The sequence below is a fragment of the Aulonocara sp. 'chitande type north' Nkhata Bay genome, linkage group LG15, assembly GCF_057382095.1.
Source record: "Aulonocara sp. 'chitande type north' Nkhata Bay isolate Kocher_YH1m ecotype deep benthic linkage group LG15, A_spYH_male_GT1.1, whole genome shotgun sequence".
In the NCBI taxonomy this organism is placed as follows: Eukaryota; Metazoa; Chordata; class Actinopteri; order Cichliformes; family Cichlidae; genus Aulonocara; species Aulonocara sp. 'chitande type north' Nkhata Bay.
In genome coordinates, this window is record NC_141358.1 from 5,047,961 (window position 1) to 5,064,761 (window position 16,801).

General features: G+C 41.6%; 2 protein-coding genes across 7 annotated transcripts in view; one reads left to right on the plus strand and one right to left on the minus strand.

Annotated features, from left to right (window-relative positions):
• The window catches only part of plcb4b (phospholipase C, beta 4b), a 75,069-nt gene that overhangs the window by 50,930 nt on the left and 7,338 nt on the right, over window positions 1-16,801 (plus strand). For all 4 annotated transcript variants that reach the window (XM_086263323.1, XM_086263326.1, XM_086263325.1 and 1 more), the window contains 25 exons: window positions 1,330-1,473; window positions 5,980-6,059; window positions 6,147-6,200; window positions 6,295-6,376; window positions 6,466-6,566; window positions 7,028-7,085; window positions 8,044-8,152; window positions 8,722-8,932; window positions 9,053-9,146; window positions 9,308-9,387; window positions 9,503-9,587; window positions 9,688-9,778; window positions 9,851-9,946; window positions 10,186-10,334; window positions 10,577-10,663; window positions 10,776-10,920; window positions 11,042-11,126; window positions 11,720-11,844; window positions 12,548-12,599; window positions 13,132-13,234; window positions 13,711-13,875; window positions 15,235-15,439; window positions 16,099-16,187; window positions 16,301-16,457; window positions 16,548-16,597. In XM_086263323.1, the coding sequence (XP_086119449.1) occupies window positions 1,330-1,473; window positions 5,980-6,059; window positions 6,147-6,200; window positions 6,295-6,376; window positions 6,466-6,566; window positions 7,028-7,085; window positions 8,044-8,152; window positions 8,722-8,932; window positions 9,053-9,146; window positions 9,308-9,387; window positions 9,503-9,587; window positions 9,688-9,778; window positions 9,851-9,946; window positions 10,186-10,334; window positions 10,577-10,663; window positions 10,776-10,920; window positions 11,042-11,126; window positions 11,720-11,844; window positions 12,548-12,599; window positions 13,132-13,234; window positions 13,711-13,875; window positions 15,235-15,439; window positions 16,099-16,187; window positions 16,301-16,457; window positions 16,548-16,597 (2,697 nt within the window). The remainder of the gene's footprint in view (window positions 1-1,329; window positions 1,474-5,979; window positions 6,060-6,146; window positions 6,201-6,294; window positions 6,377-6,465; window positions 6,567-7,027; window positions 7,086-8,043; window positions 8,153-8,721; window positions 8,933-9,052; window positions 9,147-9,307; window positions 9,388-9,502; window positions 9,588-9,687; window positions 9,779-9,850; window positions 9,947-10,185; window positions 10,335-10,576; window positions 10,664-10,775; window positions 10,921-11,041; window positions 11,127-11,719; window positions 11,845-12,547; window positions 12,600-13,131; window positions 13,235-13,710; window positions 13,876-15,234; window positions 15,440-16,098; window positions 16,188-16,300; window positions 16,458-16,547; window positions 16,598-16,801) is intronic.
• The window catches only part of pak5 (p21 protein (Cdc42/Rac)-activated kinase 5), a 108,700-nt gene continuing 100,430 nt past the window's right edge, over window positions 8,532-16,801 (minus strand). For all 3 annotated transcript variants that reach the window (XM_086263330.1, XM_086263328.1, XM_086263329.1), the window contains one exon: window positions 8,532-8,922. The gene's annotated coding sequence lies outside the window, so the exon portion shown is untranslated. The remainder of the gene's footprint in view (window positions 8,923-16,801) is intronic.

Here is a 16,801-nt window from a genome sequence, read left to right on the forward strand (position 1 = left end):
GGCTTTTTCTATCAATATAATGACTGTTTTGGGACTCCCGGTTGAGTTCTTACTGCTGAGATTTGCTTTCAAATACAGATTCACACAGGGCACTAGCTCATCAATATTTATACAACTCTGAGTTTCGCCACAGGTTCTTACTGAACTTTCTCGCAGCTGTGGATTGTGCTTTTGACCGAGAGAGTAGTATTGAAAAATTGTTCTTTCAGCCACTGTGGTGATGCGCTGACAGAAAACCGCTGGGTTATGGAGTTCACACTACAGGATCAAAAGATCAACAGTATAAGATGTTCTGTCTCCGTCAGAATGACTTTTCCTTATCCCATGATAGGAAATGGCCTCTAAAATAGCCCAGTGAATTATTACAGCTGGCAACCAATCAGTTTTCTATTTAGCAGTTACAGAGGCAGATATGCACAAATCCAAACCACATGGTTCCTCTGTATATTAAATATCGATTCATGCTATGTAGCCTTGACAGTGACACATTATATTGTGGTATTTAGCATCATACCAGCTATATGAATTATGAAAGCTATTACTGGAATATCCACGGGCATGCTGCCTTCTAATTTGTATGCAAACCAATGAAGCCACTGAAATGCAGAAGCCTAACAGGAGAGTCTCAAATCATACTGCTGACAACAGATTGGAGCGCCTTTGTTTGGTCCTGTGTGGCGGTCTTTTTATGTACGTATGTGAGGGCACGTATATAGATTCTACAGTCTGATGGCGGCTCATGCGCCGTATGCTGTTTTGTACAGTGCAGACAACTGATAACCGGGCTTCTCAGAGGCTAACATGGTTACACAAGCCTGGAGAGCTGTTTCAAGTAATCCAATGAGAGTGAAGAGATGAATGGGATTGGATGATTGCAGGCTGAGATTTTAAAGTGGCATAGCCTGTTGCCTGTTGCTGTTAATTCAATCACGTAACATATAAGCATTACTATCTTCAATGGTGGCAGACAGGAAATCTGATTGAGAAGATGAGAGAGGAAGGAGTGGTGTTTTTGATAGTGAGATTTTTCTGTTAAACTGATAAAACAGACATTAAAGTTATATCAGACTAAGGTGTGCTGGGATGTATTTTGTTCTGAGAAAAAGAACTAAAGGTCTATAAATGTTGAAATATTTCCCCTACTTAAACTTAAAGCAGCAGAAATGCTTTCAAACATCTAAAGAGCTTGCTCTGTTGCTTAATTATTCTATCTTATCTTTTTTTTTTTTTTTAGCTTTATGTCTAGGTCTCCGTCTTAGCATTTAATTTTGATCAGCTATTTATCCATCATTTCTATACTAATCTCTGCCTTTGATGCTGTGTCCTCAGGACCCTAAGATCCTGTCATCATTTGAGGCCACTGGAAAGACAGAAACAGACTTGGAGGGTTGCATCATCTGCATCTGCAGTGGCACAGACCTGGTCAATCTCAACTTCATGTTCATGGTGGCAGAGAACCCAGAGACAGCCAGGGTAAATGCATGCCCTCCCCACATTTCTGCTGCTTTATACAAACGATAAAGAGCGCTGACCTTGAGATTTAATTGGAGTGTTGCAGTTTGAAATATTATTACAATATAACAGATGTAATGGACAGCTGTGTATGCCAATATAGCATGATTTTCTTCACTCACCATATACCTTTCAGTGACAAAAGGCACTTATGTAGCTTCTGGCTAATATCTAACTTGTGACACTTTTTGAGTGCATCACAGGTTAAAAAAATGTGTTTTGATGAATTTAGATGGTTTTAATCAATGGCCACAAAGCATATGTTGTCTGGACAAAAAATCACTGCAAACCCCATAGACTGTATGTAAAAGATGTAAATGATATAGGCACCATGACGTCACCCACCCGGTTGTGAAGTCCTGTTTTGATGCCTTAAATATTAGCATTTGGGGCGTTTCTGTTTTGTTTTATTGTTTGGTTGACAACTTGTAAAAACAAATCATAGGACAATGGTTAGCAAAATGCATGCATGCATGCATAGATTGTATGTGTGCATCGTGCTAAATACTGATACCTTCTAATTAGTGCCAAGTGATACACACACCCACAAAACAAACTAGAAAAAACTAAAATTTTACTTAGCAAAACAGGAACTTCTTTAGATGGCTCTTGTTACAATTAATCACACAGCATTAAATGATGTTCCACAAGTCACCCAGGCCACAAACACACGTGAGTGACGTGACTCCTACCAAGCAGTTAGTTGGATTGGTGTCCACCTGTCAATCTTATCAATCAGGTGCTTAGCTTTAAGCTTTAATGTGAAAGAGACCTAAAACAAAAATGACCTACACAGAGCTGTTATGGATGGGTAACTATAGACCAAAGTTATAGTTTTTTTTTTATGTCAGTCAGGTGGTGAAATTTGACATTTTTGTTGGGAGTCTAAAGGGAAAGAGTCACGTTGGGCGTCTGCCTCGTGTGGCCACTTATGGAAGTACAGTTTTTGGTACTTTGGCATGTGTGGATTTTTCAACCTTGGAGGTTGGTGCTTAGTCCCGTCCAGGCATTATCCCGTGATAGTGTCAGATATCTGCTATCCTGCAGCCTTCCCGGTTCGCTCAATCTGCCTACTAATACTGTACATATTAGAGCTCCAAAGTAGAGAGCACAGTGAGGCTGCTTGTAAGAGCTTAACCACTACTTCATTTTTCTGCCCTCAAGGTAAACTCTGCTTAGCACCTGTCTGAGTAATTTCAACATTTCCATAACAATGTAGATGTAAAGATTAAAAGACCACCCAGCCTACAGATTCTCAATTCAGAAAGGAAAGCCAGGGTTAATATGCCAGCTCCTACACAAGGCCTTGATTCATTGAATAAATAGATGCATCTGGAATGATTCACAGCATCTCTGTTCTGTATTCCTCCTGCTGCTTTCGCTGCTGCTTTTCTCTTGTTGTCTTGCACTTCTTCATTGTTCTATATTTGAAGAATGAGCCACTTGGATGAGCCCCAAAAATAACCTGCTACTTTTGGCATAATACAAAAACATCACAGTAAGAGAAATTAAAGTCAGTGTTTATTATACTTAAAAAAAGGTGTTTTTTTTCTTCTTTCCCTCCCTTGACTGAGTCCTATAAAAAGACTCCAAGTAGGAATATCTGGTTAGTCTCAATACTCGTTTCTGTTGAAGGAAAGAAGTTCTATTAGTTCCTGTTCAACACACAGACAATACTTCTTTGTCATTTCTATGCTAGCTTTGGTATTTTCATAGGCTATGTTGACAGCATGCAATATAATGAACATGACCATAATTGTGCTCAATCATTTTGGTAAAGATGAAGATTTGGGATTAAAAGAAACTCTACGTGTCCTCTAAAGTAAGTTTTCTCAGCCTGACAGATGTCTGCCAGATTACCTTAAAACATATGACTTATACTTTATTGTCTTTTAAACACAATTGCAAATAATAGTTTGTCATTCACAATAGTTTGCTGAGAAAAATTAAGAGGTGCCACAAAACAACAAGAATGACTGAAAATCAAAGCACCACGCTAACCTTGACTAAACTTTTTTGATATTTGTCGCTGACTTTCCTACATACTCGATGCAAATGACAGTCAGTATAATTTTCAAGTCATCAATTTTAATTGAACAAACCTTCCAAAGATAACCGTTTTTGCAAAAAATAAAATAATACAAAATGCTCTGTTCGAATTATTATGCACAAGAGTTTCAAAACATTTTATTGTTTGTAAAGAACCGCAAATGGTCATTTGTTGAATTTGCAGCATTAAAAGGTCATATTTACTGAAACTAAAAGCTATTTCGATCAAAATGTCTTAACAGGCCGAGTCGCATGTTAGCATAGGACCCCTTCCTTGACATAGCCTTCACAATTCTTGCATCCATTGAACCAGGAGAATTTCTGGTTGGATTTCTTTGTAAGATGTCAGAATCGCCTCCCAAAGCTGCTGTTTTGATGTGAACTGCCTCCCACCCTCATAGATCTTTTGCTTGAGGATGCTGCAAAGGTTCTCAATAGGTTTGAGGTCAGAAACCACAGGAGGGAGGATGGAAACCATACCATGAGTTTCTCTCCTTTTATGCCAATAGCAGCCAATGCCACAGAGGTGTTGTTTGCAGCATGAGATGGTGCATTGTCATGCATGAGGATAATTTTGCTACAAAGGGCACTGTTCTTCTTTGGGTACCATGAAAGAAATGGTAAATGGCAACTCTACATACTTTGCTGAGGTCACTTTCACACCTTCAGGGACCCTAAAGAGGCCAACGAGCTCTCTCCCCATGATTCTGGCCCAAAACATGGTTCTGTCACTTCCTTGCTGATGTCGCAGGCTTGTTAAGACATGGTGGCCATCCACCAACTGTCCACTACATCATCCATCAGGACCATCCAGGATTACATGGCAAATTAGTAAACAAGACTGTTTGAAAATTAACCTTCATGTATTTCTTGGCCCACTGCAACCGTTTCTGCTTGTCAGTATTGGTTAGGGGCGGCCGAATGGCAGGTTTATGCACAACTGCAAGCCTCTGGAGGATCCTGCACCTTGAGGTTCATGGGACTCCAGAGGCACCTACAGTTTCAAATATCTGTTTGCAGCTTTGTAATAGCATTTTAACAGCTGCTCTCTTAATCCGATGAACTTGTCTGGCAGAAACCTTCCTCATTATGCCTTTATCTGTGCAAATGCGTCTGTGCTCTGAATCAGCCACAAATCTCTTCACAGTACGATGATCATGCTTAAGTTTTCATACCTTATCCAAGGCATTGCATTATTTGACACTCTGCAGCAGAGATTGTTTTTCTTTCCATTATTGCTTTAAACCTGTGGCATGCTTAATAAAGTGGAACATCCTTCTTAAGTAGACTTCTTTTAATTGGGCTCACCTGACAAACTAATTATGTCTGATTGATATCAGTGATCCAAAGAGCCCTGAGACACAACACTATCCATGAGTTTAACTGAACACAAAATTGAGTGTTTATGACACTAAAATCCTATTTGCATAATAATTTTGGAGCACGGTGTACATAATGTTTTTACAGATGTCAGTTTGTAGAAAAATTTAAAATCACCAGTAGCTTTAGAACAAGCTGGGGTTTTTCGTTTTTTGAGCACAGATCTGTTATTTGGCACCACCGGATTGGTGTTTATTCATTTCCCATGAGAGGGTGTTTTTTTGTTTTTTCCCTTCATGCTGGTGGGTGTTATAACTGCTGTTTGTGCCACGGGGCTGCCAATGATATTCATGCAGCAGCCCACAGCAGGGAGCACAAACACAAACACGTACACTCACAGGTTAAAATACATGAGCACGTCCCCCACAGTCAAAAACACAGTCCCTCTTTATCTCTCTCGCGCACACATATAGACACAAACCCACCGCGACACCATCAGCACCCCTCCCAGCATACAGGTGGCCCTACAGTAAAGAGCAGGCCTCAATAGATGACAGAGATATTTACATCAGCGCGCTGCTTCGTGAACACCACGGGCCCAAACAGACTGCCCCTGCTGCACAAGCCATCGCATTTAATGTTTTTATAATGACACCAGTAGAAATTTGTTGTGGAAGTGGAGGAGGGTTTAGCACAAAGAGGGACAGACATTCAGAGAGGAGGCTCAGAAGTGTTCGGATTATCAGTGGCCTTTACATGGATGCATGAGGCAGCATATTCATGGGCAGTCACAGGCCTTCTCTAGCTGGTTGTTTATCATCACTCCTTGTAGCCTTGCAACAGGTCGCTGTTTATCGCTGTGTGTGTGTTTTTTGTGTCTGTGTTAATGATGGTCCTGTCAAGGCCCCTATCACAAGACTGTTGATTAAAGAGCAATTCATTTGCTTGTTTATTTCCCCAAAGACATTCACCTCTTAACACAATGCAAACTGGGTGCTCTTTTGAATGCTATGTAATTTGTTCAGTGGTTTTAAGTGGTAGGAGTGTATATACACGTGTGCGTGTGTGTCCTGAATACTTGTGCTTGTTTGTTTGCAGAAGTGGATCGAGGGTTTGAGGTCAGTGATTCACAACGTTAAGGCCAACAACGTCTGTCCAATGACATGCCTCAAGAAACAGTGAGTGCAATTCGCAGCACAGTTGTAATAACTTGGCTGTGCCTTCTTCAGTAAGACGCCTTAATCCTACTTCCTGTTTTTGTTTAGTTGGATGAGAATGTGTTTCCTTACCAACGTGAATGGGAAGATTCCTGTAAGAGGGTAAGAGTGCGTTTAAAGTATGTTTTTGGGTTGTTGTTTTTTTTATACAATATCATTCACTCATCTTCACCTTATCCTCCTCCTCTTCTTAAAGCATCACTCGGACATTTGCATCAGGCAAAACGGAGAAGGGGATCTTTCAGGCTCTGAAGGATCTGGGCCTTCCTAGTGGAAAGGTCAGACAATACTGGAAGTCAGATGTGTCCGAGTTTGTTACGCTGAAAGAAAACTGTGAGGAAATGACTCTCTCACTTACCTTTTACAGAACGATGAGATTGAACCAGCAGATTTTACCTTTGACATTTTTTACGCGCTCACACAGAAGATCTGCCCTCGCACAGATATAGAGGAGCTCTTCAAGAAAATGTAAGTGTTTCATCTCGTCTGCTCTTTTTAATTGTTTTATACCTTAAAAATAATAAAATATCCTCCGAATACACATTTAACAGCATTACCCTTACCCAGCAACGTATTCTACCTGCGTTACCTTGTGCCTGAGCAGAACAATGATATCATCTGTTTAAATATTCCCCAAGTGAGAGCTGCTGCATCATGTTGGAATTAATCAGGACAAATGTTTCTGTGCCTGCCGCACTAACTATGTCTGGACAGCCTAACCTGCTTCCACCGTTCAACATTAATTATGTTCAACCTAATGACAACAGTCAAAGAAGAGTGATGATTAACAAGATACTACTAAAAGCGTAATGTAACTGTAAAGACTGGCTTTTCTAATTTTAACTGACTGACTGTGTGAATGACTGTGAGGGTTTCGATTTTAAGGAGCATAACATTTTGTTTTGTTTTTCTAATTAATCTCTCTGCAGCAATGGGAACAAAACTGATTATTTAACTGTAGACCAGTTAGTCAGCTTTCTGAATGAAGTAAGCTCTTTATCATTCATTAACTTCTCTCTGTATTTAGCTTGCGTGTGCCCTTCCCTGCAACTCCTGCTGCTCTTACTCTCATCCTGCTCTGGGGTAGAAGTCGCCCTGCTCCCAGGCCCGACTGCACATTAGTCCACCTTAATCAAATTGGATGGACACAACATTTAACTTTGAGTGGGCCTGCAAGGGCATCTTCAACCACCTCCCTTATTCTGCATGCCCACCGTCATCCCATTCCCCATGTTCTCCCTACCGTGGCTTGCCTCCTTCTCCCCCCTGTGTCTGATTGGTGTTGCTGTAGCAACGGGAGGGTCGAGGTTTCCATCCTGTTGCTTCCTGCTCGGTTCGTCTCGTTCCCTGCTGTGCGTATATGTGTTCTGTGGCTGTGCTGCTCTGTGTTGCTGAATACCTGCCTAGTCCTGCTGCTGTGCAGTCACGTGTTTGCGCTGCTTCATGCTCTGGGCTCGCCAATCAGATTAAATTCCCCACCTGGCTCTGTGAGTGGGCAGCGACATGTTCATGATGTTTGAATGTTTGCTGTTGTTTTTGTGAATGCCACCTTGATTCCCTCAAACACATGTGATTCTTTGCTTTTAAGCAACATTTAATCTCTCCACCTGTTAGTGTGGCTCACAGGTTTTTGTTTATACTGCCGTATAATAATCACCTTGATCAGTGCTTTTAGTACTTGCTGTCTAAATGTTATGTGCCTGTGTGTATACTAATGATTTAAAGATAATATTTCTTAAATAGTAAGTGATGAAAGCCAATCACATAGTCCTGAGTTCAGTACCTTTGATCAGGCATAACAAATTGAGAGTGTAAACATATTGTAATAAGTTTGCTCCTATCCTGCGTGTAGCGCAAGATGCGTTTGTCCTAAATTAGATTTGTGCTGGGAAATTACTGGAGACGATGAATAGAGGGATGACTGCGTTTGTGTTTCGCTTCACAGAACCAGCGCGACCCAAGGTTAAATGAGATTCTGTTTCCATTCTACGACCCCAAGAGAGCCATGCAGATCATCGAGAAATACGAGAGAGACGAAGATCTGAAGAAGAAAGGTAAAGAACCGTGTGGGCAAACCAGAGGGAGAGAGATGTTTTAGGCTTTGCTGCCATCTGCAGGTGTTACCTTGAACGGAAAACCAGATTGTTGGCACATTTTCTCCAGAGCTAAATATTTATTGTCAAGCGCCGGAGTTTATTTTTCCCCTGTTATCATCATGATGAAATGGTTGTACACATAGCTCTGCTGCTTTTTAAATACACATTTAGATTCCCAAAAGAATCTACAGTAGTTAAACATCAAGTAGCTGTTGTTTTGATATAAACACACAGGCCTGACATTTGCACGTCTTGTGCTGAATTCAGAGTTAGTAATGATAAAAATGTATATACTAATAAAATACTTAGTGATAGAGAGTGAATTATAAAAGCCATTTATTCTGTTTACTTTAGAACACTTCTTCTACAAATACATGTTACATTTTTCCAAAATAAATAAAAAAACTACAATAATATTTTCAGAGTTTTATACTGCTTTCACCTTAAAGAAATATTCACAAAGTTTAACAATAAATAATATTCTACCACTAAGTTACGCCCTTCGTGTCCGTCCTTGTTCTGTTCAGGTCACATGTCCAGTGATGGCTTCTGCCGGTACCTAATGTCAGATGAAAATGCTCCAGTGTTCCTGGACCGGCTGGAACTGTACCAAGATATGGACCAGCCGCTGGCCCATTACTTCATCAGCTCCTCCCACAACACGTACTTGACAGGCCGACAGTTTGGCGGGAAGTCCTCAGTAGAGATGTACCGGCAGGTCCTGCTGGCTGGATGCAGGTATTTATGTTAATATGGTGTACTTGGATGGGTTGACAGACACACATGTATCTGGCTATGCTAAAGCTCAGTTGCATGTGCAGCTTGTGGACAGAGACATTTCTGTGTGCTTTGCATTAGATGTGTGGAGCTGGACTGCTGGGATGGGAAAGGAGAGGACCAGGAACCCATCATTACTCATGGCAAGGCCATGTGCACAGATATCCTGTTCAAGGTGAACACAAAAAACCCAACTTTGTTCAGTCTTTCAGTTACTGCTTTAATGCTATTTCATAATGTAAGTCTGCCCCCTTGTGTTCAGAGTTTGATATAACATTTGATGGCTTGTTATGATTCATCCTCCTCACACCTAATGTTTTTCTTCTCCTGCCACAGGATGTTATCCAAGCCATTAAGGAGACAGCATTTGTCACATCAGACTTTCCTGTTATTTTGTCATTTGAAAATCACTGCAGGTACATTTATAATCAGTAAACATCAAATGCGTAAGGATTGCTTTTATTTGCATACATTTTTCACAAATAATCAATACATAGACATATTATGTATTTTTGCGATTGTGTTACTTAGTAAACCTCAGCAGTACAAGATGGCCAAGTACTGCGAGGAGATCTTCGGTGACCTGCTCCTCAAACAGCCTTTGGAGAACTATGCGGTAAATCCTCTCTTTCTGATACAAAGTATTTCTTAGAATTTGCTCTGATTGGGTTATACTCATATTTACTTAAGTGTAAAAGTTCTTTTCTCTTTGGCAGATTGAACCTGGGCGTCCTTTACCCTCTCCAAGTGAGCTCAAGCGGAAAATCCTCATCAAAAACAAACGCTTGAAACCTGAAGTCGAACAGAGTATGTATACAGCACATCTATGTGATTTTATGAGATTTGTCTGTCTTTAACATGTGTATGTGTGCAATACAGAGCAGCTCGAGGCCTTCAAGAAACACATGGAGGCAGGAGAGACAAACACCCCTGCTATCATTATGGGAGAGGAGAATGAAGACGACACAGAGAACGGTCAGATGTCTGACAGCCTGTGTTTCTATGTGAAATAATAAATTGTAGTAATGTGCGTGACAGCCTCTCTTGTACGAGCAGTAAGCGATAGGTTTATGCTGAAAAATGCAAAGTAGAACATCAAGTGCAAACACTCGCTAAAGTAAATGCACCAAGGAATAAGTAAAATATTAATGTTGGAGGAAAAAAAAAAATCAGCTTTGCTATTGATTTGTGTTGTTCTGTATATGTGAGCGCAGGAGAAAAAGAGGCAGAGGATAAGGATTTGAATTCGGAGGCCCCCAGCAGTGTTTCTGAAGCAACCAGCGAGAAAGAATCCAACAGTGTTTCTCAGAGTAATGCTGTCAGCTCAAGGAAAGATGACGAGCAAAGCAACAGTATTAAGAAGGTAGGTTTGAGTGTCGACTTGCTACTGAAACACTAAAACGAATCTGTGGACATTGCAGAGAAGCACTCTGGTTTGTTATACATCCCCAGCAGGTGAGATTAAAACAGCTAACTGTAACAGTTTTTTTCCCCCTGTACCATTTGCTAATATAGGACATTGGACTACTATGGCCCAAATTCAGTCAAATCTACCACTAACACGAACATCCCATTAATGGGTGTTTTGTATGGATGTGTTCTTAGGTACCTGAAGATGAGGTGACAGAGATATCTGAAGCAACCGACGCCACAGACATCTCTGAAGCATCTGACCAAGACAACAACAAGAAGGCAAGTGCCCATCCCGTCCCCTTTTTACCCCACTAAAAGCTGACTGCTGTCTCTGGGCTGATGAATAAGACTAGGTTATTGAGCCATGTGTATGTGTGCTTGTGCTGTTCAGACTGTAGATGTGGCAGAAGACTTAGAAGAGGCTCTGATAGCTCAGTACACCTATGTGGGAGCCACCACTAACATCCACCCGTATCTGTCAGCCATGGTCAACTATGCACAGCCGGTCAAGTTCCAGAGTTTTGATGTAGCTGAAGGTGAGAGCTTCAACTTTTAGCTGTCATTTCTCATGTAAGAGCCTCATAGAACAATCAATCAATTACTGCCTGTCAAAATAAATGTTAATCAGCTTTTCTTTTCTTTTGTTTTGTTTTTCAGAAAGGAATATCCACCATAACATGTCATCTTTTAACGAGTCAGTTGGCCTGGGCTATCTGAAGACTAATGCCATTGAGTTTGTGAAGTATCCTTTGAGCATTTGTCAGATCAGCCAGTTGCATTGGATTTTTCTAGAAAATAGAACAGCTATAAAAAAAAAAAAAGGACGCTAAGGTAGGAAAAATGTAGATAAATAATACATTTAAGTTATCGTTACAGGATGTATGTAAACTTTAATCAGCATAAGATCAGATTTCACCAAGTTTAGGTTTTAAGTTTAAACTCTATGAGACTTTAAGGGAAATAGCTCAGACACTTTACTGAGATGCATGAAGAGACATAAATTTCCAATGAAATCTGAGTTTGAACTTTATAGATTGAGGTCACCTAAATGAGAGCTGAACGTCTGCTCAGAACTGATGTTTTTTAGCCATACTTGTTTCCACTCTGCTGTCGGAAAAGAACTTGAGGCCTCTAGAGCCCAGTGTGCTTTCAGCCTGTGTAGCTCGGGCTGACACACAGCCTCTCTCTCCCCTCCAGTGGGACTGCTTGACCCAAGCTGTTCACACTAAAAATAGTTGTACAGTCTGTTTAATGCACACACGCACACACATGTGTTGAAACACACATGTTCTCCCTCCCCTTTTTTTTTTCAAATTTTCCTGAGCTTCAGCACAGCTACAACAAGCGTCAGATGAGCCGTATCTACCCCAAAGGGGGCCGGGTGGACTCCAGTAATTACATGCCTCAGATCTTCTGGAACGCAGGCTGCCAGATGGTCTCACTCAACTTCCAGACCCCAGGTACCACAGCATGCAACATGGGACCTCTAACCTCACACTCACCCATACAACACCACTCATAGTATATGTAACTTCATATTACAAAATACACACTCAAATCTAATTTCAAGTAACCCTCTGATCATGCTCAGAGCATCTTCTGCATGTGGGGAAGGGTTGACTGTGAAGCTACGAAACGACCATCTCGCAGCTGCAAATATATTCATGCAGGAAAAAAAAACAAGTTTCTGAATTAAAGTTTGGATTTGGTGTCAGCTCATTTAAAAAGAATCAATATCTTTTCGTGTGTGCAAAATTGCTAAATAAATGCAGCTGAATTCGTACCTCTGTTTATCTCTGACCTCTTACAAACACTCACACACACTATCAAACTGTTGCTGCCATATAAACACCTTAACAGGGAGTGAAACAGCTGCTGTCCTATGTCCAGAGGCATTAGACATTAGACCATATGGCCTGCTGTGAGTGGGGCATATGTGAGGCTTTAGGCAGGGGTCTGGGGACTTGGAGCTAAGGGGGAGTCAGGGAAAATATTACAAACCCATTCACTCAGATTCAGAAAAAAATTCACATAGTCTTTGAATGATGGGGTTTTTCTGTTTTCTTTTTTAGTCATTAATTTATTTGGATTGTTTTGATGTTTAAACACTGGCGTGTATATATTGCAGTTACTAATCACTTATCATTCTCACTCTTCTCTCAGATCTGGCCATGCAGCTGAACCAAGGAAAGTTTGAGTACAATGGTTCCTGCGGGTGAGCACAGCTCCTCAACTCCTGTCTTTAGCTCATTCCGGTCTGTCCCCTCCCTCCCTCTCCACTCCTCTCTAAAGCTCATCAATTATAGCTTGTCACATCTCATTAGCGACTGCCAGAAGCGACCGCAGCTACTATCTTTTCCAAAAACCAATGAGTGCTTTCGAGAAGGAAGCTCCTCTTCTCTCGGCAGTCATCTGTCTCTTCCTCTCTCCCTTGTCGTCTCCATGCCTCGCCTTTAATACCGTCCCTGAGGGCAGAGATTTTCCTGCTAATGCTGGAAATCTTATATGTGGCGAGATCGAGGCTTTTGCAGACAGTCATCACTACTAATGTTACTCTGATAGGCCTCTGGTTAGCATACACATATGCACAGTACCTTCGTGTGCTACATTTATTCTAAATCGAGAGACATCAACAACAAAAAAATGTTTGTAAAGGCATCATAATCAGATTTTACAAAACAAAAGTGTGTTCATTGATGGGTTTGTGCGTGGCCGTTTTCCTCATGTGCATCTTCTGTGCACGTCAGGTACCTGCTGAAGCCCGACTTCATGCGGCGGTCAGACAGGATGTTTGACCCATTCTCAGAGACACCGGTGGATGGTGTCATCGCTGCAACCTGCAGTGTACAGGTTAGGTCGTGCAGTACTAATAAATCATTCAGGGAAAAAGTGGATAAGGGATTTCCATTCAGGGATTCAGCCTAGTCTTAAACCAAACTTTTTTTTCAGTGGAACTAGGTTTCATCCATGTCTGTGAAACCTACAGATAATATCATGTTGAAGGTTGGTTTCAGGCTTAGATGTGGCATGCTGTACAAATTACAGTGGTTCTTATATCGCGCTTTTTTACTCTCCTAGAGGACTCAAAGCGTTTTATGCAACATGACTCATTCACCTATTCATATTCAGGAGCAACTCTAGGTTCAGTATCTTGCCCAAGGACACTGGCATGCAGACTGAATCACCAAACTTCTGATTAGTATATAGGTTGCAGTACCTCTTGAGCCACAGCCACCCCACGGTGCACTGAATGAACCTGTGCAGATAATATTTCTGTAAAATCAACACCTCTCCAAAGCACTGAGAATGGTCTGCTTCTTTTTTAGGTGTTCTCAGGACAGTTTCTCTCTGACAAGAAAATCGGGACCTACGTTGAAGTCGACATGTATGGACTGCCAACGGACACCATCCGGAAAGAGTTTCGCACTCGCATGGTGATGAACAATGGACTGAACCCTGCCTACAACGAGGAGCCATTCGTCTTCAGAAAGGTAGCACGAACGGATAGACGGGGCAACAATAATGGATGCAGTGAGTTGAAAAAATGTTGCAGCACGTAGTCCCATTTGGGATGAGCCAATGGAAATGGAAACTGGGGGAGAAAAATCTATTATTTGGGTTGGAGAAGGATCTTAGTGACATGAGAAGCAGCCTGATTCTCATCTTACTCCAGTACAAAGGGTGGAAGGAGAAGGAAAGGAGACAATAATGAAATCTAAGATAATAGTAGCAAGAGTTAGGGAGAGGAGGAAGCAGATGGAGAATATAAAGTGAGAATACAGAAACGGAGTGATTTGGGATACTGTTGAATAATAAAGTGTGACATAAAAAACGAAACACAATCTACTGTATACTGACTCACAGAAAAAGAAAAAGGAAGTGAGGAAAGGAGCCACAGAAATGAAAAGAAAGATAATTAGAGGTGAGGGAGAGAATTAAAGGGAAAATAAAAGAGATGGGAGCCAAAGAGAGAGAGGAACATGTGTGTAATAGTGCTGCTCTCAGCAGAATAGGAAGTCTCTCAGCCATGACTGTGACTCCAGCTTCCTAACACACACCATCAATCACAGCCTGCCGCAGTGCTGCTCTCACACACACACACACACACACACACACACACACCTATCAAAGAGGGCCATCATAAGCAGTCTGCAAGCAAGATTCGTTTCTCACCTCCACACACACAGATGCCCTCAAATGCCGCCACACTTTTTGCATGCATACACACCGCTGTCATGACTGCAAGCGAACAATACACAGTGCATCAGCAGGGCTGTGAATGTGTAAGCAAACACACACACACACACGCGATGCTTCTACCCATTCATCTCCAGTGAGTATTCTTCAGCCTTATCTCCCACCTTCCCATCGTCTTTGTATTAATCATCCTCTTATCTTCACATAGAAGCCCAGTTAAGACACTCTCTCGCTCTCTTTTTTTCCAAGGGTGTGAGTACAGAAGCTCATCTGCAGACACAAGTTAAAAGCATACATATGTACACGAGATATTCTCCACTCCTTGGATGCATACTAGCTGCAGAGACGGGCTTGTCAGCAGTCAGATATGCAGTGTGTTCCTCCTTTATCGTGTCTTTTTCTTTTATCACACATGGACTATACCCCGATTGTGTCCCTTGCAGTTCCATCTTCGACCTTCCCATTTAATGATGCTGCTTTCTTTTACTGCTTTGTCTGGCAAATATTTATCTTTTTAAACATTATCAGAGCAGAATGAGCTCAGTAGACTTCCAAAATTTCGGTAGAACTAATAGCGACGTTTCTTTTTCCTTTTTTTCAGTGTGGTTACTCCTCCCTCTTACCCACTGTTTCCCTTCATGCCTTCCTTCTAGGTGATCTTACCAGACCTGGCCGTGCTGCGCATCGCAGTCTACGACGACAACAATAAGCTGATTGGGCAGCGCATCCTGCCTCTTGACGGCCTGCAGGCTGGCTACCGCCACATCTCTCTGAGAAACGAAGGCAACAAGCCGCTGTCGTTGCCCACAGTCTTCTGCCAAATCATCCTCAAGACCTACGTGCCCGACGGCTTCGGAGGTGAGGGAAACACACAAATTGCAGCACTTAATGTATTTTATATTACTGGATAGACTTCAGTGCATGGGTAAAACAGAACTATAAGTTTGTTTTGTATAGATAACCTTTAATATCCGCCATAAGTATTCTGAGAGCAGTATAATAAAGCAGCTGCTGTAGCCTGCAGGGAGAGGAGAGGAGAAAGGAAAGCAAGAAAACTCTCTCCTGCTCGCTTTTTCTCTGCCTTGGTTTTAACATTCACAGTAATGGCGTGGCACAAATGATGATGACAGTGACTCTGCAGTAATGGTTTCGAACAGGCACGAGCATACAAATGAGCAGGACAATTGGAGTTGTCATTAAATAAAGCCAACGGGCTCGCACTGAGGAATCATTACTGTAACCATTAGTGGTTATTCTGCAAGATCTGTCGCTATCACTTTCCTACTCAAGCAGCTCTTTACCAAGAGCTGAAAATAAGATCCTGTTCCCTAGTAACGGTTATTTAAACAAGACGTGAAGAGGATTTCAGATTTGATAAGGAGACTTTCTCAGAACGTAGACAGGAACGCAAAGCTGTGTCATACAAAGTTTGCACTGAATGACACATTTCAGCGTCAGGTTATTCATTCAGCCCACCAGGCTCATGACGAAATCTTCTAAATCTCTTTGTGTTTCAGCTATTGTGGATGCTCTATCAGACCCAAAGAAGTTTTTGACTATAGCAGAGAAGAGAGCTGACCAGATGAAAGCACTGGGAATTGACACGGTACACATGGGTTTGGAAGCGGCGCCCATACGAATCCAAAACTGGTCTGATCGCATGTATCTGACTGAAAGGATGCAGCCAGTTTGAATAAATGCGTCTCTTTTCCTTTGTAGAACGACATAGCAGATGTTCCCAGCGGAAGCTCCAAAAACGACAAGAAAGGGAAGGGTAAAGGTGACACCGTGAAAACCAGTGTGACACCGCAAGCCAGCTCAGACATGGCCCAGACTTCCAACGCTGCCCAAAATAACACGACCGAAGCCAAGAAGGGTATACGCTGACGTAAAGACAGACATATTAAACATGCTGTATGCGAACTATGTAAACACAGAATAACATTTGTTTCCACTGCTGTTTCAGATAACGCACTCGTGCCTACTGTCAGCATTGATGACTTAAAGCAAATGAAGGTTGGTATTGTAACTCCTGTCACATAGCTCAGCAGCAGGTTTCCTTTAGTTTAGTCTGTACAGGCATATGTATGAAAATGAGCAATTATATAGAAGTAATCTTTGCTTCAGGTGTTGACATTGTCTGTATCATGTTTAGACCTAAAAAACAATAACTACTTTGTGTTATATTTTAGTAATAACAAATACTATTGTAGTTATGAT